Source organism: Thamnophis sirtalis, unplaced genomic scaffold (assembly GCF_051295495.1).
Source record: "Thamnophis sirtalis isolate CommonGarterSnake01/CBP01778 unplaced genomic scaffold, rThaSir2_p1.2 scaffold_15, whole genome shotgun sequence".
Classification (NCBI taxonomy): Eukaryota; Metazoa; Chordata; class Lepidosauria; order Squamata; family Natricidae; genus Thamnophis; species Thamnophis sirtalis.
Window position 1 is genome coordinate 33,404,829 of NW_028261395.1, and position 19,071 is coordinate 33,423,899.

A 19,071-nucleotide genomic window follows, 5' to 3' on the forward strand; every position below is an offset into this window, starting at 1 on the left:
GCAGTTAGACTTACATACCGCTTCATAGGGCTTTCAGCCCTCTCTAAGCGGTTTACAGAGTCAGCATATCGCCCCCCACAGTCTGGGTCCTCATTTCACCCACCTCGGAAGGATGGAAGGCTGAGTCAACCTTGAGCCGGTGAGATTAGAACCGCTGAACTGCAGATAACAGTCAGCTGAAGTGGCCTGCAGTACTGCACCCTAACCACTGCGCCACCTCGGCTCTTATTGATGTGACAGTATTGATGTGTGAGTTACACATCTTGTGCTCTAACAACCTGGGTAGTCACAATGACTGCATCAGGGAGAGCAGGGGTAAGGGGTCATTAAGTGAGGCGATCACATGGGCACTTTGCTTAATAACCCTCATGACGTGTGACCATAATGGGCAGGCTCCATTTCGGCCATAACTCGATGTTCACGCTAATATAGTTTTATCTTAATAGGTGTTACTTTATTTTAATATATTCTGACATGGATTAATTTCCGATAAAGAATGATTGCTTTAACTTATAATAAACATTCTTCATAGAAATTTGGCTGCTGGGCCAGAATTGTATTTGCACAGCACTGGAAAAGCGTTCCTACAAATGAGAACGTGATTAGGAGAACATTAAGAATGTGCAGAAATGAATAGGTTAACACTTGCACTTAAAGAGAAGGAGCAAAGCAAATATTATAGGATATAGGAACTATTCTACTGATAGTTAGAAAATAAATATGAAAGTTAGAAATGAAAGTAGACTAGTGAACTATAGAAAATATATTAATATAATTAAATAATTCAAGAAGAGGATTGTTATAATATCAGATATGTTATGTATATCACTATTGTCATGAGCACATAAATAATGAGTATAGTTGTGAATTTTAACTGTTATTGCACAAGATATTTGTATCCAGACAACACACTGTTTAATGGAAGATGGATTGTTTGTATTAAAATAAAATAAAATAAAATAAATTGTGACAAAAAGAAAAAAAATTGGCTGCTGGCAGAGGATAACTTCCAAAATGTTTTAATTGCTAAATATTCTCATATTATGTAAACCAATAGATACCAATCAGTGGTGGGTTTCAATTTTTTTTAGAACCTCTTCTGTAGGTGTGGCCTGCTTTATGGGAGTGGCTTGCCGGCCATGTGACCAGGTGGGAGTGGCTTGGCAGCCATGTGACTGAGTGGGAGTGGCTTGGCAGTCATGTGACTGGGTGGGCATGGCCAACTTGTAAAATGTGGTGAAACTCGCTTAACAACTCTCTTGCTTAGCAACCAAAATGTTGGCTCAGAAACTCTGGCATTTGAAGCATGCAGGTCTTAAAACTGTCAAGTTACAAGACCCTTGCACCCCTCACCCTTTAGAAAAAAAACCCCAGGGATGTTCAAACATGACAGCTTTAAGATTTTAAGGTTTAGATAGGACTCTTAGAGGCGGGTGGGGCAATTGGTGAGCCAGCCAATCAGTGAGCGGCAGGCGGGGCAAGCGTGGTGCGGACGGGCAGGGGGAGAGAGCTGGAAACGGTTCTAAATGGCACGGTAGATTTGTGGAACCTCTTCTATAGAAGAGGTTAGCACTGGCAGGAAGCCACCCCTGATACCGATTCAGTAGAATTTACTCCTAGGTACCGTATTTTTCAGCGTATAAGACACACCTTTTCCCCTCAAAAAAGAGGGTGAAAATCTGGGTGCGTCTTATACACTGAATACAGCATTTTTTTGCCTCCTGAAACCCCGCCCCCTTTGCAAAAATGGCTGTGCATAGCTTTTAAGAGGCTTATAGAGTGCTTCTGGGGGCTGGGGAGGGCAAAAATGAGCGAAAAATGGGTTGTTGTTTACTCATTTCCCTCCCCCCAGCTCCCAGAAGCACTCTATAAGCCTTCTAATGCCCTTTTCGTGACAAAAAATGGGCCCATTTTCATGAAAAATGGGCCGGTTTTTGCTCATTTTTGCCCTCCGAGCCCCCAGGAGCACTCTATAAGCCTCCTAAAGTCTATGCATGCCCTTTTTTTCGCAAAGAAATGGGCCCGTTTTCACAAAAAACAGGCAGTTTTGGAGAGGTCTTCCAGAATGCAAAAACTTTTTTTTTTTAATTTGTGTCTTCAAAGTCTTGGTGCATCTTATACTCTGAAAAATACAGTAAATAATGCCCCCCCCTGGAAACCAAGACTGCAAATCACTCTTGTTCTTCGGGAGTAACATTGATTCTGGTAAGATTTTTACTCTGAGTAGAACTTCTACTCTGTCTGCAGAGGAAACACTGGCTTCCTGTAGCAACTACTAGATCAAGAGTGTAGAATTAGGATCTAGGCTTTGTTAGTAGAGGTGTCCCTTATCTGAGTTCAGGAAGTCGTGATGCAAGGAAAGGGTTGGGTTTTGAGGTTTGGAAACCTTTTGTAAAGGCAACCACTCGCCTGCCCCTGTTTCATTTCCACATCAGCAGTGACGGTTGGCGGAGTGTGGAGGTGCCCAAGCCAAATTGAAGATGCCTGTCAAACCTATGGGGAGGATCTTTGTAGCTCTTGGTGTAATCCTCCTTCTGGGATGCCCAGGACAAGGTAAAATTTCTGGCGGCTGTTCTTTTCCTAATCTCCTTGTTAAGATGTGTTGACAAAGATGAGATTTGCACAGCAATTCTGTACATGTTGATTCAGGAATAGGCATCCGAGAGTTCAGGTGGGCTTTACATCCGAAGAAACGAGGACAGAATCGCTCCAAAATTTGGGCTCTGGCAGGTGTCCTTCTCCCCTGGAGGATTACACTTAGCAAGTAACAGCCATATCCCTTCTCCAAATAGGAATGAGGGGGCTCATAAATTCAGTGAACTTATGAAAGTATGCATTCTTCAGACAAAAAGGTGTAATCCCTGAAGTTTAATAAGTGCAAAAAAATGACTTTGTTAAAGGGAAGAAAACGGAGGCTTGGAGTGTTTCTTGATGATTATGTTGGCGTTTAATATTTCTATTTGTTGTTCTGTCACACAATGGTCAGATATGGGAAATTCCATTCTATACCCTACAATGAGCGTTTCTGCCTTTGTGGAGCGACAGAGGTAAAAGACCTGGCTCACATCCTATTTGATTGTTGTTTGTATAAGGGGGTGAGAGACAAGGACCTTGGTCTATATGCCAAATGAATGACCCATTGGAACCCCCATATCAAAACAACTTACCTTATATGCGGCCCGAACTGGAAAATAACGTTTAACACAGCACAGGACTTAAACAAAATGGTTCAGTTGAGATCGGCATATGTAGGGCTGATTGGGGTAGTTTGCAGGGGTAACACTGAAATATAATTTTATCAGATATTATCTATATCTTAAATTATTGTACTCTATTCCAATTTTATTTTAGTCTGTATTTTATTCCGATTCCATTTTAAATCGTATTTTATTCCGATTCCATTTTAAATCATATTTTATTCCAATTCCAAATTTTAGTAAATTTGTTTCTGGAACTTTGCACGTTGATATGGCCCAAGGGCTAATCAATAAAGGCTCAATGCCTTTAAACATTTTCAAGGGCTCTTCTGTTTTTTGAGCAGGATGAGGAAATTGTCCCCCTACCCTCATATAGGATCAGTGTCCTTAGGAGTGCCATAGCTGCCCACCATATTCCATGTGGTCTCTTTAGCAGCTATGGAGGTGGAGGCTGGATGGGGTTTTCTTTTTTTCAATAAGTTCCATTTTATAGTGGGAAGGTGTTTTAATCATAAAAGTTGGGAGCCACAGTTGAGTAAAAAAGTACATTTCCTTACGCAATTAAAAATAGGATTGTCTTAAAGAGGAACTTATTTTCTTGCAAGTAGTAATACAAACAATATTAAGGGTAATAATAAGAGTAATAAATTTAGTCCACCCAAAATTATAATCTCTGGAAGACTGATTACAGAACTAACTACACAAATTTGGAAGGAGTAAAGCATACGGTTTTACCATTATAAAAAAAAATCTCTATTATAATTGTTAACTGTATCTTAAAATATGCTGCATGTGATAAAATTACAGGAAAGTTAAATTCCAAAAGTGGTTTAATGTGACAATAGCTGAGGGCACTTTTATTTATATATGTATTCAGAACCAAGGGTGGCTCAGTGGCTAAAACGCTGAGCTTGTTGATCGAAAGGTCAGCAGTTCGATGGTTCGAATCCCTAGTGCCACATAATGGAGTGAGCTCCTGTTACTTGTCCCAGCTTCTGCCAACGTAGCAGTTCTAAAGCAGGAAAAAATGCAAGTAGAAAAATAGGAACCACCTTTAGTGGGAAGGTAACAGCGTTCCATGCACCGTCAGCATTTAGTCATGCTGGCCACATGACCACGGAGACGTCTTCAGACAGTGCTGGCTCTTCAGCTTTGAAACGGAGATGAACACTGCCCCCTAGAGTCGGGAACTAGCACATATGTGCGAGGGGAACCTTTACCTTTACCTTATCCAGAACGAAGAATCTACTGGACAACCCAATTTTATACATGTTTACTCAGATGTCTATGAAGATTCTCAATCAGCCAGACCATAGTTATCTGACAGGTGCTTTTCTGAAAGGCAACTGGGCTTTCTCAATTTTTTTTTCTTGAAAACATTTTGCTTCTCATCCAAGAAGCATCTTCAGTTCTGACTGAATGGTTGGGTTTGTTTTCCTCACTATTCAGTCTGAACTGAAGAAGCTTCTTGGATGAGAAGTGAAATGTTTTAAAGGGAAAAAAACCAAGAAAGTCCAGTTTCCTTTTGGAAAACCACCTTGAGGACGTGTTTACTCAGAATTTAATAGGATTTACACTGAACTAGCTGCTGAAGTCTAAGTCTACAATCCAGTAAAGCTGTAAAGAATGATCTGCTAGTTATGTGCCAAAGACATTTGTTCTGTGCCAGTTATGTAGAGAAACATTCAAAATGTTAATTGGATTTTTAAAAAAAAAGTTACATTATCCATTTTTAGTTCTTGGATATCTGAGCTGCAAAACTCCTTGTGTCTGCTAGATGGCAGCAGTGTGATACAATTTTCTGGTTCATTATTACCATTCTATGCCCTCTGGAATCGGCCTGAATTGTGGTGCAATAGACCATATTAAATTAAAAACACAACTCTACATATCCAGTTAAATATGTTTTCACACTTCCCCTTGTGAGGAAAGACAAAATGACCAGGAACAGATTTGCGATACAATGGTTATTCTATATATATATAAATGGCTGTGTGTGTGTGAATGTTCCAGCATAACTCTGAAACGCCTCAGGCAATTTCAACCAAACTTGGTACTCTCTGGAAACAAATACTGTGGGGGTAAGACACCCCTAACATCCCTCGGTGTGTGTGTGTGTGTGTGTGTGTGTGTGTGTGTGTGTGTCTGTGTGTGTGTCAGCATAACTCGGGAACGCCTAGGGCGCTGAAATGAAAAGGACTGAATTATAGTGTCAAGTCACAGTACTTTTGATAGTGATAGTGTGCTTTTTGGATTCAAGTTCTCTTAAGATACAGCCCGTTATGCCTTAAAATGGCTTCTACTGTACAGCACAGTGGAGTTGCCAAGGTAATAGCTTCACAGTACTCCACAAGGGAGCTCCCTCTAATACAGGATTCGGATAAATACAAAGCTGGGCTATGGCAGGTTATCAACTAGTCAAGAATAAAGATGATTTTAAGTCAGTGTTTGCTATTGGCTTACAAATGGTGGTTTGTTTGGGGAGTTAATTATAATCCTGAGTATAATGGGAAGTTACACATTAGACTTTTAGAAAGGCAAATATGCTCCCTTGACCACACAGTTTAGAAGGATGTTTTATTCCGTTTCTTTCTGCTTGGCATCTTTTAAGAAACAACATTAGCAGCACATTTGGCATATTAGCAAGATATTTGAAAATGTATTTTTTTTTTCTGTTAGAGCATTAGGTTTGTCTTGTGATTCAAAAGGAAATTGGTGTAAGTGTGAAGAAATTGAGGTCTCTTGTTCTTTACATGTTACCACACAGGATGCTTTTACCGTCTTTATTCAGAACAAACTTCCACTTTTAGTGAGCTAAATTCCTGCTGGATATCTGAGTACAATTTCCAAAAGCCAAAAGATAACTCACAAATTATCCAAATATTTCATATTTTTCCAACTCCAGTTTCATTTTTAAGATGCTGGTTTTTCTCGGCTCAGTCAGAGGTGCTTCTGGACATAGGACAGTGACAATAGTAAGGTCATGCCCTTTGCAAAAGTACCATGAACACAATCACCCTTAAAGAGCAACCCAGGGAGGCAATTTCAAGGCCATTTGTCCATTAGTGATTTATAGATTACTCAGCTTTTGCAATTTATATTATCCTGCTGAGATAAAGTCTAGAATTCCTGATGCTTTCTGAGCTTGGATGCGCTTGCTTGCACATGACTGATGATGTTAGCTAGTTGGGTAATAAAGTGTCTGCAAGAGAGCAACTAAGCTCAGAGAGCACCAATAACTTCACAATTCAACCCTTAGCAATAGAATAGAATAGAATAGAATTCTTTATTAGCCAAGTGTGATTGGACACACAAGGAATTTGGTGCATATGCTCTCAGTGTACATAAAAAGACAAGATACATTCGTCAAGAATAATAAGGTACAACACTGAATGATAGTCCTAGGGTACAAATAAGCAATCAGAAAGCAATCAATATCAATATAATCATAAGGATACAAGCAACAAAATTGCAATCCTGCAGTCATAAGTGAGAGGAGATGGATAATAGGAACGATGAGAAGACTAATAGTACTTGTAATGCAGACTTAGTGAATAATGTTGAGGAGATTATTTGTTTAGAAGAGTGATGGCGTTCGGGAAATAACTCTCCTTGTGTCTAGTTGTCTTGGTGTGCAGTGCACTATAGCTCTATAGTTTTAAGGGAAGGAGTTGAAACAATTTTTGTCCAGGATGTCAGGGGTCTGTAAATATTTTCATGGCCCTCTTTTTGACTCGTGCAGTATACAGGTCCTTGATGGAAGGCAGGTTGGCAGTAATTGTTTTTTCCCCAGTTCTGATTATCCTCTGAAGTCTGTGTCTGTCTTGTTGGGTTGCAGAACCAAACCAGGCAGATATTCTGTTTTATTGGAGATGAAGTCTGTCTCTAACAGGCATCTGTAACTATGGGGAAATAGTAGGGCGATGCTACACAATGCTAGAAATCACTAGGTCTAAAGTCACTCAATAAATATTAAGCATGGAAGACTGATTAATGTTGTGGAGGTTGGATAGAATAGCTTTGTGAAAGGCATGGCTGACTGGCTGAAACAATGAAGAAAGGCACCCAGTATTAAATATTAACTATGAAAAAGGCTTTCACACTGTCCAAAATTTTCCCTTTTGTACCAGTCTTATTGATACCTCTGATAATTCACAAAGAAATTTCTGATGCAGCAAATCTTCCAGTTACACTTTCACAGCTGAGCGAATTTAATTATGAGTTGATTTAATTGTATACGCTGCAGTGTGCAATTAAGCTGGGCTACTTGCTGAGCTCTTCCTCTTCTTGTGTTATTTCTCTCATATATAATATCATAATGTACCATTTTGGATGCAACCCGCTCAACTCTGGAGCATGGCTTTGTGATAAAAAGAGTGTTAATCCAGCATATCTCTCCTCCACTCTGTCAGTTTGAAAGGCAGGCATAGCTCAACTCTCTTTTGTAACTTCCTTCAGGTTTACAATTAGGCGGCTGCTGAAGAAAGGCAAGTGATGTAAAATCCTGCACCTTGGGAGGGAGTCAGATTAATCCATTTGGGTTCTTAATCAGCTAGTGTTGATGGCAAAAGTTATCCTTCATAGCTAGCATAAGAGAGTTTTCTGAAGCTACGGTTGAAGATATGGATTGATAGTTCTAATCTAAGAAATCAACTTCCAATGGTTTTCCTTAGTTTTGTTTTACTGACAAGGATGTCTGTGATTCTCAAAAGAATAGGAAAACCATCTAACACTGCAAACAGAAGGAAATGTAGCAGAAAAATGCTTTCATAAAAGCTCTGTGAGACTGATGTAAAAACAGCAATGAAGACTGAACACTGCAAAAAAGTCTGCGCTATAATACTTCTGAAAGTGGAATAAAAGATTAAGTCAGTAAATTGTTCAGCACGATTTCAAATGCTTCTTGAAGCAGGAAAAAGCTTCATTGGAATGTGGTTAATCTAAAAAGAAAAGAAAAAGGGTTAAATGATTTCAATGATTAAGTCACAAATCATAAAATATCAAGGAAACATCTGCAGTCACTGTTTCTCTACTGATAAGCAGATGTAAGAATATAATATACCATGTTCCTAATTATCCAAAGAGGAATGGCTGGGTGAGGGGCATTAGGGGGTAGGATTAAGGACTCTCCAGTCTGGTGCTCCTGAGATGGGAGGTGTGCTTGGAATTACACTTCTGCGTGCCTGGTGGACAACAGATTGAAACAGCTAAGTTGTCCTTTCCTCATCATCTCTTTTTCTGCTAAATCTCCCATTAGCTCCTGAGGTTGGGTTTGTGCTACATCAAGATAGCTATCCCCGTGATGGCGAACCTACGGCACATGTGCCATAGGTGGCCCGCAGCGCACTCTCTGTGGGAAAGCGAGCCATCGCCCTAGTTCAGTTCCACCATCCATGTGTGTGCGCCTCCCAATGGCCAGCTGGTTGTTGGGTCTCTGCCGCACGTGCGCAGGGGTATATGTGCATGGGTGGGTGCATGTGGGGGGGCTGCATGTGCATTGCATTTTGGGGTTCAGGCACACACACACGCGCTTTGGACACTTGGTCCGGAAAAGGTTAGTCATCACTGGCATACTCCAACCAAGGCCTTCTACATTACTGGATTCTACCTCATGTCCTCTCCAAGCAAAATGGACTTCTATGGAAGCTCTCTAGAGAAAATTGTTGCCCTCTAAATGGAGGAGCTGATGTGAGATGGCTTTGTAGTGATTCTCCTTTCTTTTCACTTATGCCACCTACATTTCTAGGATCTACTACTCCTATTATAATGTTATGATTTAGATGTGTGGCCCACTAATCATTCCCAATAGATTTATTTATCTGAGAAATTGTAAAGAAGAAGCTGTGTAAATTCCTTGTCACACACAGTTCACTTAGTTTTTAGTTTCACCTCTCGTCTAGCTTTTCACCAAACTAAACTAATACAAAACGAAGTACAGTTTGCTTACTTCTTTCTTCATAAAAACCTATCCCAGGATCCTACCAGGATTTGTGCATTTCTTGATTTACCATGATTGTGCCTTGGGGTAAATGTGAGAATAACACCTCCCGTGTTCACAAGGAAGTGGTCTTTCCAGCACTACCTCTTCATTGCTATGATGTTCTTCCTTGAAACTTGTCAGAATTTGAACAATCCACATTTACGTCAAATGGAAGGACAGGAATAAGAGATTTGAGGATAGATGACTTGGCTCCCCACAATACAGGTAGTCCTCGACTTACAACAGTTTGTTTAGTGTCTGTTCAAAATTGCAACAGCACTGAAGAAAGTTACTTATGACCATTTCCCCACATTTACTACCATTGCAGCTTCCCCGTGGTCACCTGATCAAAATCCAGATGCTTGGCAAGTGACTCATATTTATGATGGTTGCAGTGTCCTAGGGTCAATAGGACCACTTTTTGTGGCCTTCTGACAAACAAAATCAATGGAAAAGTCAACCATGTTACTAAGTTGACATTTGCAGTGATTAACATCTGTGGCAAGAAAGGTTGTAAAATTGTGGCCATTAGAAGAGGACTACCTGTACTTTTGTATGTGTTTACTTTTAAGTTAATTCTATAGAGCCATAGAGCCGAGGTGGCACAGTGGTTAGAGTGCAGTACTGCAGACTACTTCAGCTGACTGCCAGCTGCAGTTCAGCAAATCAAATCCCACCTGCTCAAGCTTGACACAACCTTCCGGCCTTCCGAGATGGGTAAAATGAGGACCCAGATTGTTGAGGGCAATATGCTGATTCTGTAAACCGCTTAGAGAGGCTGTAAAAGCACTTTGAAGTGGTATATGTCTATTTCTATTGCTATCCCATTTTCAATCTAATTTTTTAAAAAACCCAGAGAAATATCAGTGCATACCCTTCTAGGCATTATTATTATTATTATTTTATAAGAATCATTGTTTGATCAGGAAATGTGCACTTCTACACCATCAGGTTTTTCATTTCCCCAAATCTGGGAAGTAATTGCCTTTACTTCTGCCAGTTTAAAATAGTAACAAGCTGCCAGCCTGGCATCTGCTACAAGATTAGAAATAGAAAGCTAAAGTCAGCAGACATCCATGGAAACAAATAACTGATAAATAGGTTTATCGTCAAAATCAAGTTTATGAACGGTTGCAGGAACTGTATGTATGTAATCTAATGAAGAGAAGGACTAGGGGTGACATGATAGCAGTGTTCCAATATTTGAGACACGATCACAAAGAAGAGGAAGACAATCTATTCCTCAAAGCAACCAAGGGCAGGCCAAGAAGTAACAAATGGAAAGTTATCAAAGAGAAATTCAACCTAAAATTAAGGAGAAATTACCTGTCAATGAGAATAATTAATCAGTGGAACTATTTACCTCGAGAAGCTGTGAGTACTAAACAGGGGTGGTATTCACTTGCTTTCCAATTCACAAATGTGAGCACTTTCATGCGGCTCATCCATGCATGTGCTTGGCCTTCCGTGTACGTACTTTGGCTTGAAAACATGCCTAAATAGGATGGCGTAGATCGGGCGAACCAATCCAAACCGTCTGAATACCACCTTTGGTACTAAATCAGTGAAGGTTTTTCATAAGAGTTTGGACAACCATTTGTCCAAAATGTTATAGGATATTCTGCTTGGGCAGGGGATTGGACTTAGCGACCTCCAACATCCCTTCCAACTCTGTTATTCTGTATTCTGTAAGCCATTACAAAAGAATTCTGGTGACATTTATAGTGACATCAAGGTTTCAATCAGTGTGGACATTTTTGTGGTACAAAAAGCTTGATTCAAGTTGATTTTTGGAGTGATTTCACCCATACGTCGTTTTGGTACCAGACTAGATTTCTGAGCTTGTGAGAGTCACCTCATTGCCCTGAGTTGGTTCAGAATTAGCCACAGTAAAAATCCCCTTATTCCACAAGACAGGACACTTCACACCTTCAAACTACAAAGGCAGTAAATGAGCTTTGTCATTTCTCTTACAAGATCTGAAGCTGAACGAATGATAGCTTTTGCAGTGTGTCAATTATACCACAGTTAAACTGTACATTGGCATGACCCTCCAATTCTGCTCTTGTGAGAACATAAATACCAGGAACTTTTTCCAACCTATCCCAGAAGTCTCGTGAAATTCATTTATACTGGACATGGCAGAAATTCACATTCTGAAACTTTGGAAATGATTGCTCTCTGTTGACGTGGGGATTCCTGATCATGTGCCTAGAATGTGCAATGAACTTAACTTAGGGGAGATGATTATCTCAGCCATGTCATGGAAACTCAGTTATCTATGTTGTGGTGAGAGAAAGAAAATGGGTTGAATTTTTATATCAAGATCAGCCAGTCCTGTTATACATTTTGAAAAGAATGATGTTTGCAGCTTTCTTTACCCTGATGCTTGCTAGCGATGATGTTACTCAACACATATGGAAAGCACCTGGTTTGGGAGGTGGACTAAAAATTAATATATCCTCCTACCCCAACCTGAAGAATATTTGCTAAAACATCTGATATTGTACTTCATGGCCTGATCAGTTTCAGAAGATCTGCCCTTGCCAATCTGTTTCTCAGTCTTCCTTTGAGCCTTTGCTCAGTACACTCGTCCCAAATGCCTTACAATTTCTCTTTGGAATGCTGCAATATTTTTTGAGTCTGGTTCTGTTTGCCTGTATCCTGGGAACTTACTATGATATATTTTATGGCTGAAAGATTTTTTAAAATTATCAACAATGTTAAGATGATATTGGTACAACATGAGTTTGTACTTGACAGTTCTAGAGTGTTAAGCATTATGTTTCGCTACCCATTTTCAATTTAGTGTATTTTAGTGCTGGTTCATTATTTAGTGCTTTTTTGACAAACCATCATTACATAGCCTTTCCCAGTTTTGTGCCCACCAGATGTATCTAGATCAGGGGTATCAAATTCAAGTCCTGGGGGCTGGATCCAGCCTGTGGTGTACTTACATCTGGCCCTCAGGGCTGCCCTGGAAACAACAAAGGACCGGCCCGTGGTGCTTCTGCCAGCAAAAAGGGCCCTCCCAAGCTACATTTTTACTGGCAGAAGGTTGCAGGACACTGTCGCAGCTGAAAACGGAGCTCGGGAGCCCATTTTCGCTGGCAGAATGCTCGGGCCACCACAGGCGCCCCTGATACGAGTGATGTCAAGCTGGCCACACCCACCATGGCCCATGGCCCCCATGCCTCCCCCCTTGAGGTCAAGCACAACTCTGAAATGAAACAGAGTTTGACACCCCTGATCTAGATTTTAGTTCTGAGAATTTTCATTGAATGTAGTCAATGGAAATTTAGGAATATTTTCCCACTCATCTGGAACCTTACAGTTTGGAGAAAACTGCTTATTTATTACATGCAAATTTATTTCAGTTTATACTTTTATATCAGTTTTTTTTCAATAAGCCAGTCATTTATAAAAATGGGACAAAATATTGCCGACATCATGTTTAGGTTTTTTGTTCCTAATTAGTCTTCCTTGATTAAGATGTTTTAAAATGCAAAATTAAATTTTAAACCCCTCGGCAAGAGTTTTCTTCTGAAAGGAAAACCATTTTGACTTGGTTATTTGAGGGACTTCGTAACTCGGATTATTTTTGCTTGTCCTGTAAGATCGGGCAATGTGGTGCTGCTCCCTTCAATCAAATAGTGCCATCTATTGGGACACAGGAAGCAGCATCTCCCCAGGGATCCCTCTGTCTTCCAGCCTGACATTGTTAAAAAATGCACTAAAAACCCACCTGATTCCCCAGAACCTGGGGAAGGGTGGCTCCAGCTCCTCTGGAATTTTTATTTAACTAAGTATTCCTCTTTTTTCCTGACACACACAATTGTTTTCACTTTTTTATTGGTTTCCTTGCTTTTCCAATGTCAAGCTACTCAGGATATTGGTGGCCTCTAAATGGAATGATTGATTGATTGATTGATTGATTGATTGAATGAATGAATGAATGAATGAATGAATGAATGAATGAATAAATAAATAAATAAATAAATGTGTAGAGAAATCTCAAGTTGCCTGTCCTTAAGTTTTGACAAAGGTTATCATGGTTTATAGAGTTTTCTCTTGTTATTTTTGCAGAGTATGATGGGTGTATTGAACCGGCAATGCTATTCCAATGCCAACATTACAAGTGGTGATAGCAATATTTAATATATATATATAAATAAAAATGGCTGTCTGTGCATGTTCCAGCATAACTCTGGAAGGTCTTGAGCAATTTTAACCAAACTTGATACACAGATGACTTACTCTCTGGAAACAAATACTGTGGGAATAAGACACCCCTAATACCTCTCGGGGTGTGTGTCTGTGTATCTTTGTATGTGTGTGTCCCAGAATAACTCTGGAACACCTGGGCTGCTAAAACGAAAAGGAATGAATTATATCTATAGTGTCAAATCACAGTACTTTTGACAGCGATAGTGTGTATTAGTGTGGTAGTGTTAGGATACAGCCTGTTATGCTTTAAGATGACATCTACTGTATAGCACAGTGGAGTTGCCATGGCTTCAAAGTATCCACATGGGGGCTCTAATCTAATACAGAATTAAGATAAATAAATACCTGGGCAATGCTGGGTTATCGGCTAGTAAGTTATAAACTTGATGTCAACACATATACCATTTTTTTATTAGGAGCGCCTCAAAAAGGCCGGTACATGTGGGTCCGATGTAAACCTGATGCCAATTCTGCCAACTGCATTGAAGAAAAGGGACCAAGTTTTGTCATGACGGACGAGAGTGCAAAGATCCCCTTTGAGGCAAATCCAACACGGTAAGATAAAATAAACCTTCACGATTGTCCTTTAGAATCTTGAAAATGGTCTAAGCAAGCAAAATGGTCTAGCCACCAAAAATCACCTTGTAATGAGATGGATCGCAGATAAATTTATCAATAAATGAATAAATAATTTGTGCTATTTACAGGGAAATTATGCAAGAATCATATTTATTACATAATAAAATATATATTCAGATATTTCCATTTTTCATCCTGTTTTGTCTTTATACTGCCTAAAGTTGCCTTGCTGATTGAGGCAGCTAACTACTTGAAATAAATAAAACCAATCAATTAATACTGCTGGCAGTGATGTTACAAAATAACATATTTTTTAGCAATATATAAGTTGGTATGCAAGTTGTAATGATCTGTATCTTTATAATCTGAACTTTAAAAATAGAGATAGCCCTTGACTTATGACAGGACCTGAGTCTGGCAATTATGGCCATAAGTCATGATGGTTGTAAAGCGGGTCACCAGTTATGACTTTTTTGCACTCGTCATTAAGCAAATACTGTGGTCACTAAGTGAAGCCATCTTTTTTTTCTTTTTTTTTGCTACAGGCCAGTTTTTGCCAGAAACTGGAAGAAAAACTGACAAAAAAAGCATGATATATTGTGGTCAGATGAGTGTGTCACATGACTCCAAAATGCTGTCATGTGACCACAAGGGGGAAGTTGATGCTGTAACTTTGAAATAGGGTTGCAAGTAGCTTTTTAAGGGTCCATCGTAGCCAGTGGTGGGTTGCCAGTTTTTTTTACTACCGGTTCAGGCATGCTCCCGTGCGACGCTTCTGTGCATGCACAGAAGCGTCCGGGAGGGTGGGCGGAGCCTCCCACCGCTGCTACTACCAGTTTGGCCAATCAGGGCCTAATCAGGAGCAATCCACCTCTGATCGTAACTTCAAACAGTTGTTGAGTAGTTGGTCACAAGTCAAGAACTACCTGTCCATGTGAATCAATCTTTTTTTCCCCTTTTGCCGGCAGTACCTTTTTAACAAAATGGGCAAAGTTTTTTTTTTTTCTGATCAGGAAAAGTCATGTGAAAGACACAGGATTCCATCCCACCAATACAATACACCTCATTGAGAGGTGGAAATTAGGTGAAGTATCTGGCTCTCAATGAGGGTCATCTGCATTAGTGGGCTGCTACGGGTTCGCCCGGGTTTGGAAGAACCTGTAGCTAACGTTATGGCTGGTTTGGAGAACCTCCAAATCCCACCCCTGGCTGGCCATGCCCACCCCCACCCCGGCCACCCCACCATGCATCTCCCAGGAGTCTCCCCACAGCCCATTTTGGATGTGAGGTAAGTGCAGGACCCACGTGAAGACTCGGGAAGTGGGGGAAAGAGGCCTCCCGGAAGGCCTCCAGAGCCAAGGGGAGGCAGCTTTCACCCTCCCAGAGGCCTGAGAAAAGCCTCTGGAGCCTGGGGAAGGTAAAAATGACTCACCCTCCCCCCGCTGTGGTGCAGGCGGTCAACTAGGCCATGCCCACCATGGCAACGCCCACTCAGCAACCGGGCAGAGAACCCATTGCTGGAATTTTTGAAGCCCATCCCTGCATTAGAGGGCTAGAAGCTGGTATCTTGTGTGGCTTTTGATTCAAGGAATGGTGAAACTCACTTTTCTCATGTGGTTGAATTCTGATTTATCTCATGTGTAATCTATTTTACAGCAACGCCTCTGCATAAGTGCAAAGAAAAGGTCGTCTTACTACATTTTCACTCCTTTTCTTTCTTCTGCTTTTGGAGTTGATGCTTTGATTTAACCTCTTATTACTAGGTATATTTTAAAAAATTAGGTTTGCTTTGTTTTCATTGGTTCCCTCATTCCTTACTTCAACATTTTAGTTGGCAAGCTCTGAACGATAGGAAGGGAACCAGAAAACCTTGGAAGTTTGTGCAGTTAGTATTTTATGTATAAAATATAATGGATGCATGTGTTCTTTTCTTACAAAGCAGTGTGAGTTTAGTCTTCTTTCATCTGAATCAGCCGTTGGCCATAATGCCTGGGGATTATGAAAATCAAATATTCAACTAATAGCTAATAGTAATAACTAAAAGGGGATCAACCTATTCGCCAAACCACAAGAGTGGAACAAGAAGTAAAGGATAGAAATTTAACAGTTAAAACAATTAACCAGTGGAACAGCTCGCCTCCAAAAATTGAAGAGATTGGACAGCCATTTGTCTGGAATGGTATAGGGCAGTGATGGCTAACCTTTTCCCCATTGCATGCCAAAAGCGGGGGGAGCGCAGGAGGGTCGTGCATGGGTGTGCCCACATCTGTAATGCTATGCGTGCGACCCCGCATGCAAGCATGTGAGACCCATGCCCTCCCTACCCCCTGCTTTTGGCACGCAATGGACCCATTTTTCGCCCTCCCCAGGCTCCAGAGGCTTTCTAGGAGCCTGGAGAGGGCAAAAACAGCCTCTCCCCTCCCCCCCACGGCCCTCCAGAGGCTTCAGGAGGCTTCCCTAATGCCTCCGGAGGGTGAAAAACGGCCCAATGGCAAACCGGAAGTTTGTTCCCGAACTTCCGGTTTGCCCGTTGGGTTGTTTTTCGCTCTCCGGAGGCTTCAGGGAAGCCTCTGGTGGCCAAAAAACGGACTTAAAAGAAAGCCAAAGTCAGCTGCCAGCGCGCGCATGCGTGCTGGAGCTGACAAGGCAATGCCTCATATGCCCTAACAAATGGCCCCGTGTGCCACCTGTGCCATAAGTTCGCCATCACAGGTATAGGGTCTTCTACCTAGGCAGGGGGTTGGATTAGAAGACACCTAAAGTCCCTTCTGTTATTCTGTAATTCTGATTAATTTGCAGAAGAAAAGGTTGTGGATAGCTAGACTGTACCAACTATCTGAAAGAGGCTAGAAAAAAACAGCTAAGAGGAAAATGCATATTTAATTTTTGTCTGCTCTGCATATATTGCCAGTTTGTTTTGCTTTTTTGAAACCACTAGATAGACTAGACACCTTTTTTACTTTCTTTTCATACCATACATTACACATTACTTATTTCCAGTTAGGGAATAAAGAAAATCTAAATACTGTAGCTAAGACTTATGATTGTTCTTAAAAATATGTATTTTCAGAGAGATACTTCAAGACCAACTCATTAGTTTGCCATTTTCTGGAGATGAAGAAGGATCTGGCAACGAAGAGGATCCTGAGACAGGATCGGGCTTTGAGAACGATCTGGAAGAGCCCGAAGTGTCTGAGAAACAACCAAATATGGATCTGAAGCTTAAGCTATCAAATGAAGGCTTATTTCCCCATGAAACCATACTGTGATTTCTGTTATAGCTCAATGTGATCTTTCTTTTTACATATTCTAGGTTTTGATGAAATGTATACCCTAGATCAGGCATATATGTTATAAAAATATTACAGCTAACTAAGTATGTATATCTTAAAATGTCTAATGCTTTTCTTTGACAAAATCTATTATTTGTAAGCTGAAAAATAGAAGCAAACAAAACGGTTAAATAAAATTCAAAATAATCTTGCAAGAATCAATCATACTAAGAGATGGCATGCTAGACAAACTCTTTTCATGTCAACATCTCATTTCTTTGGTTTTATAGGTAGTCCTCAACTTACAACCATTTGATTAGTGATTGTTCAAAGTTACAATGACCCTTATGAATTATGACGGTTTTTTACACTTATAACCATTGCAGCATCCCCATGGTCACGTGATCAAATTTCGGCCACCTGGCAACTGGCATGTATTTATGACAATTGTACTGTTCTAGGATCATACGATCACTTTTTGTGACTTTCTGACAAGCAAACTAAGTCAATGGGGAAACCACATTCATGGAACAATGTTACTACCTTAACAACTGTAGTGATCCACTTAACAACTGAGCCAAGAAAGGTCGTAAAAAGGGACAAAATTCACGTAATGACTGCCTTGCTTAGCCATGGAAATTTATGGCTCAATTGTGTAAGTCAAGGACTACTTGTAATGTAAGAATAGATCAGTTCCCAGGACAAATAAACAGGAAGGGGCCACATTCATTCTGGAATATTTTGACTTTTTTTGGTACAAGAAACTTGCCAAAAGCAATGCAGGAACCTACTTATTTACTACCTCTAGAAACAAAAAGGGCCAGGAAAAAAATACAGTGTTTCTGGGTTTTCATCCCCCACCCACCCCTATATAGGGGGTATTCCAAATTTTCACAACCTTTCCAAGGAAAAGCATCTTTCTCATTTCTACTACTAAAGGTAGCTTTCTAATCTGGGTTGATATGGTACAGTCTAAACAATTTTCAAAGCCAGGACAAAATAAGCAGTATTTGGGGTGCTTGCATTGCTTTTAAGAAAGAGAGAAGAAGAAGCTTTCCAATTTACAAAACAATAACATTGCCTTCCTTCAAAAGTTGTGGCTTGAAAAAGAAACCACACCTTTTTAAAATGGATTCATGCCTTGTGCTATTTGGTTACATTGTAAATTTCCCTTATATTACAAATTTGATATATTTCGTATTTTATTTCTTCAATGCAGATTGAAGTGCTTGTTTTGCAACCCTTTCAGCCACTTGATAAGCATTTTCTTATGCCTGCAATTATTCAGCTATCTTTCTATTAAAATCTAATGCAACCAAGGACTCATATTTATTTCTTAAATATTATTTATTAATCAGACATATTATCCCACATCAATTATAAAGAAGACTTGCAATGGCTAATTAATAATTATTAATACTCTATTACTTTGCATGTAGACTGAGAGCTTCTGCATCAGAGACAAATTCCTTGTGTGCCTAATCACACTTGGCCAAATAAAGTATTCCATTCCACTCCACTCCATTCTATTCTAAGAGCAATAACTTAATCAAACTTTTTTAAAATTTAAAAATACAATTTTTACAGACTACATGGCCAAAATAATACATGGTGTCAACGCTCTAATGTTGTCTGAAAACTTATTGAAATACTAGATGAAAACAGTATTGTTGAAATGTTAACATGCCATTCAGTATAGAAAATCTAAGATGTGAAATCCGTTAAAGCAATCAACAAGTCAGAAGAACAAAATGCACATGAAATAACATTTAAGATAGCACAACATGTATGGATGAAATCAGTGGTGAGATTCAGC

The 19,071-nt window shown here is 40.0% G+C and overlaps 1 protein-coding gene across 1 annotated transcript; it reads left to right on the forward strand.

Moving 5' to 3' along the window:
• The first annotated feature begins 2,424 nt into the window (after positions 1-2,424).
• On the forward strand, positions 2,425-18,574 carry SRGN (serglycin). Its single transcript, XM_014069412.2, has 3 exons — positions 2,425-2,553; positions 13,821-13,959; positions 17,054-18,574. Exons 1-3 carry the CDS (start codon positions 2,481-2,483, stop codon positions 17,250-17,252), a joined length of 411 nt encoding a protein of 136 aa, XP_013924887.2. The 5' UTR covers positions 2,425-2,480; the 3' UTR covers positions 17,253-18,574.
• Positions 18,575-19,071: the final 497 nt, after the last annotated feature.

Excerpts from the sequence above, each read along its gene's own strand:
- SRGN (XM_014069412.2), top strand. The coding sequence starts at position 2,481 with ATGCCTGTCAAACCTATGGGGAGGATCTTTGTAGCTCTTGGTGTAATC. Across the intron at positions 2,554-13,820 it reads TCTGGGATGCCCAGGACAAG|GAGCGCCTCAAAAAGGCCGG; the intron begins GTAAAATTTCTG and ends TTTTTTTATTAG. Across the intron at positions 13,960-17,053 it reads TTTGAGGCAAATCCAACACG|AGAGATACTTCAAGACCAAC; the intron begins GTAAGATAAAAT and ends ATGTATTTTCAG.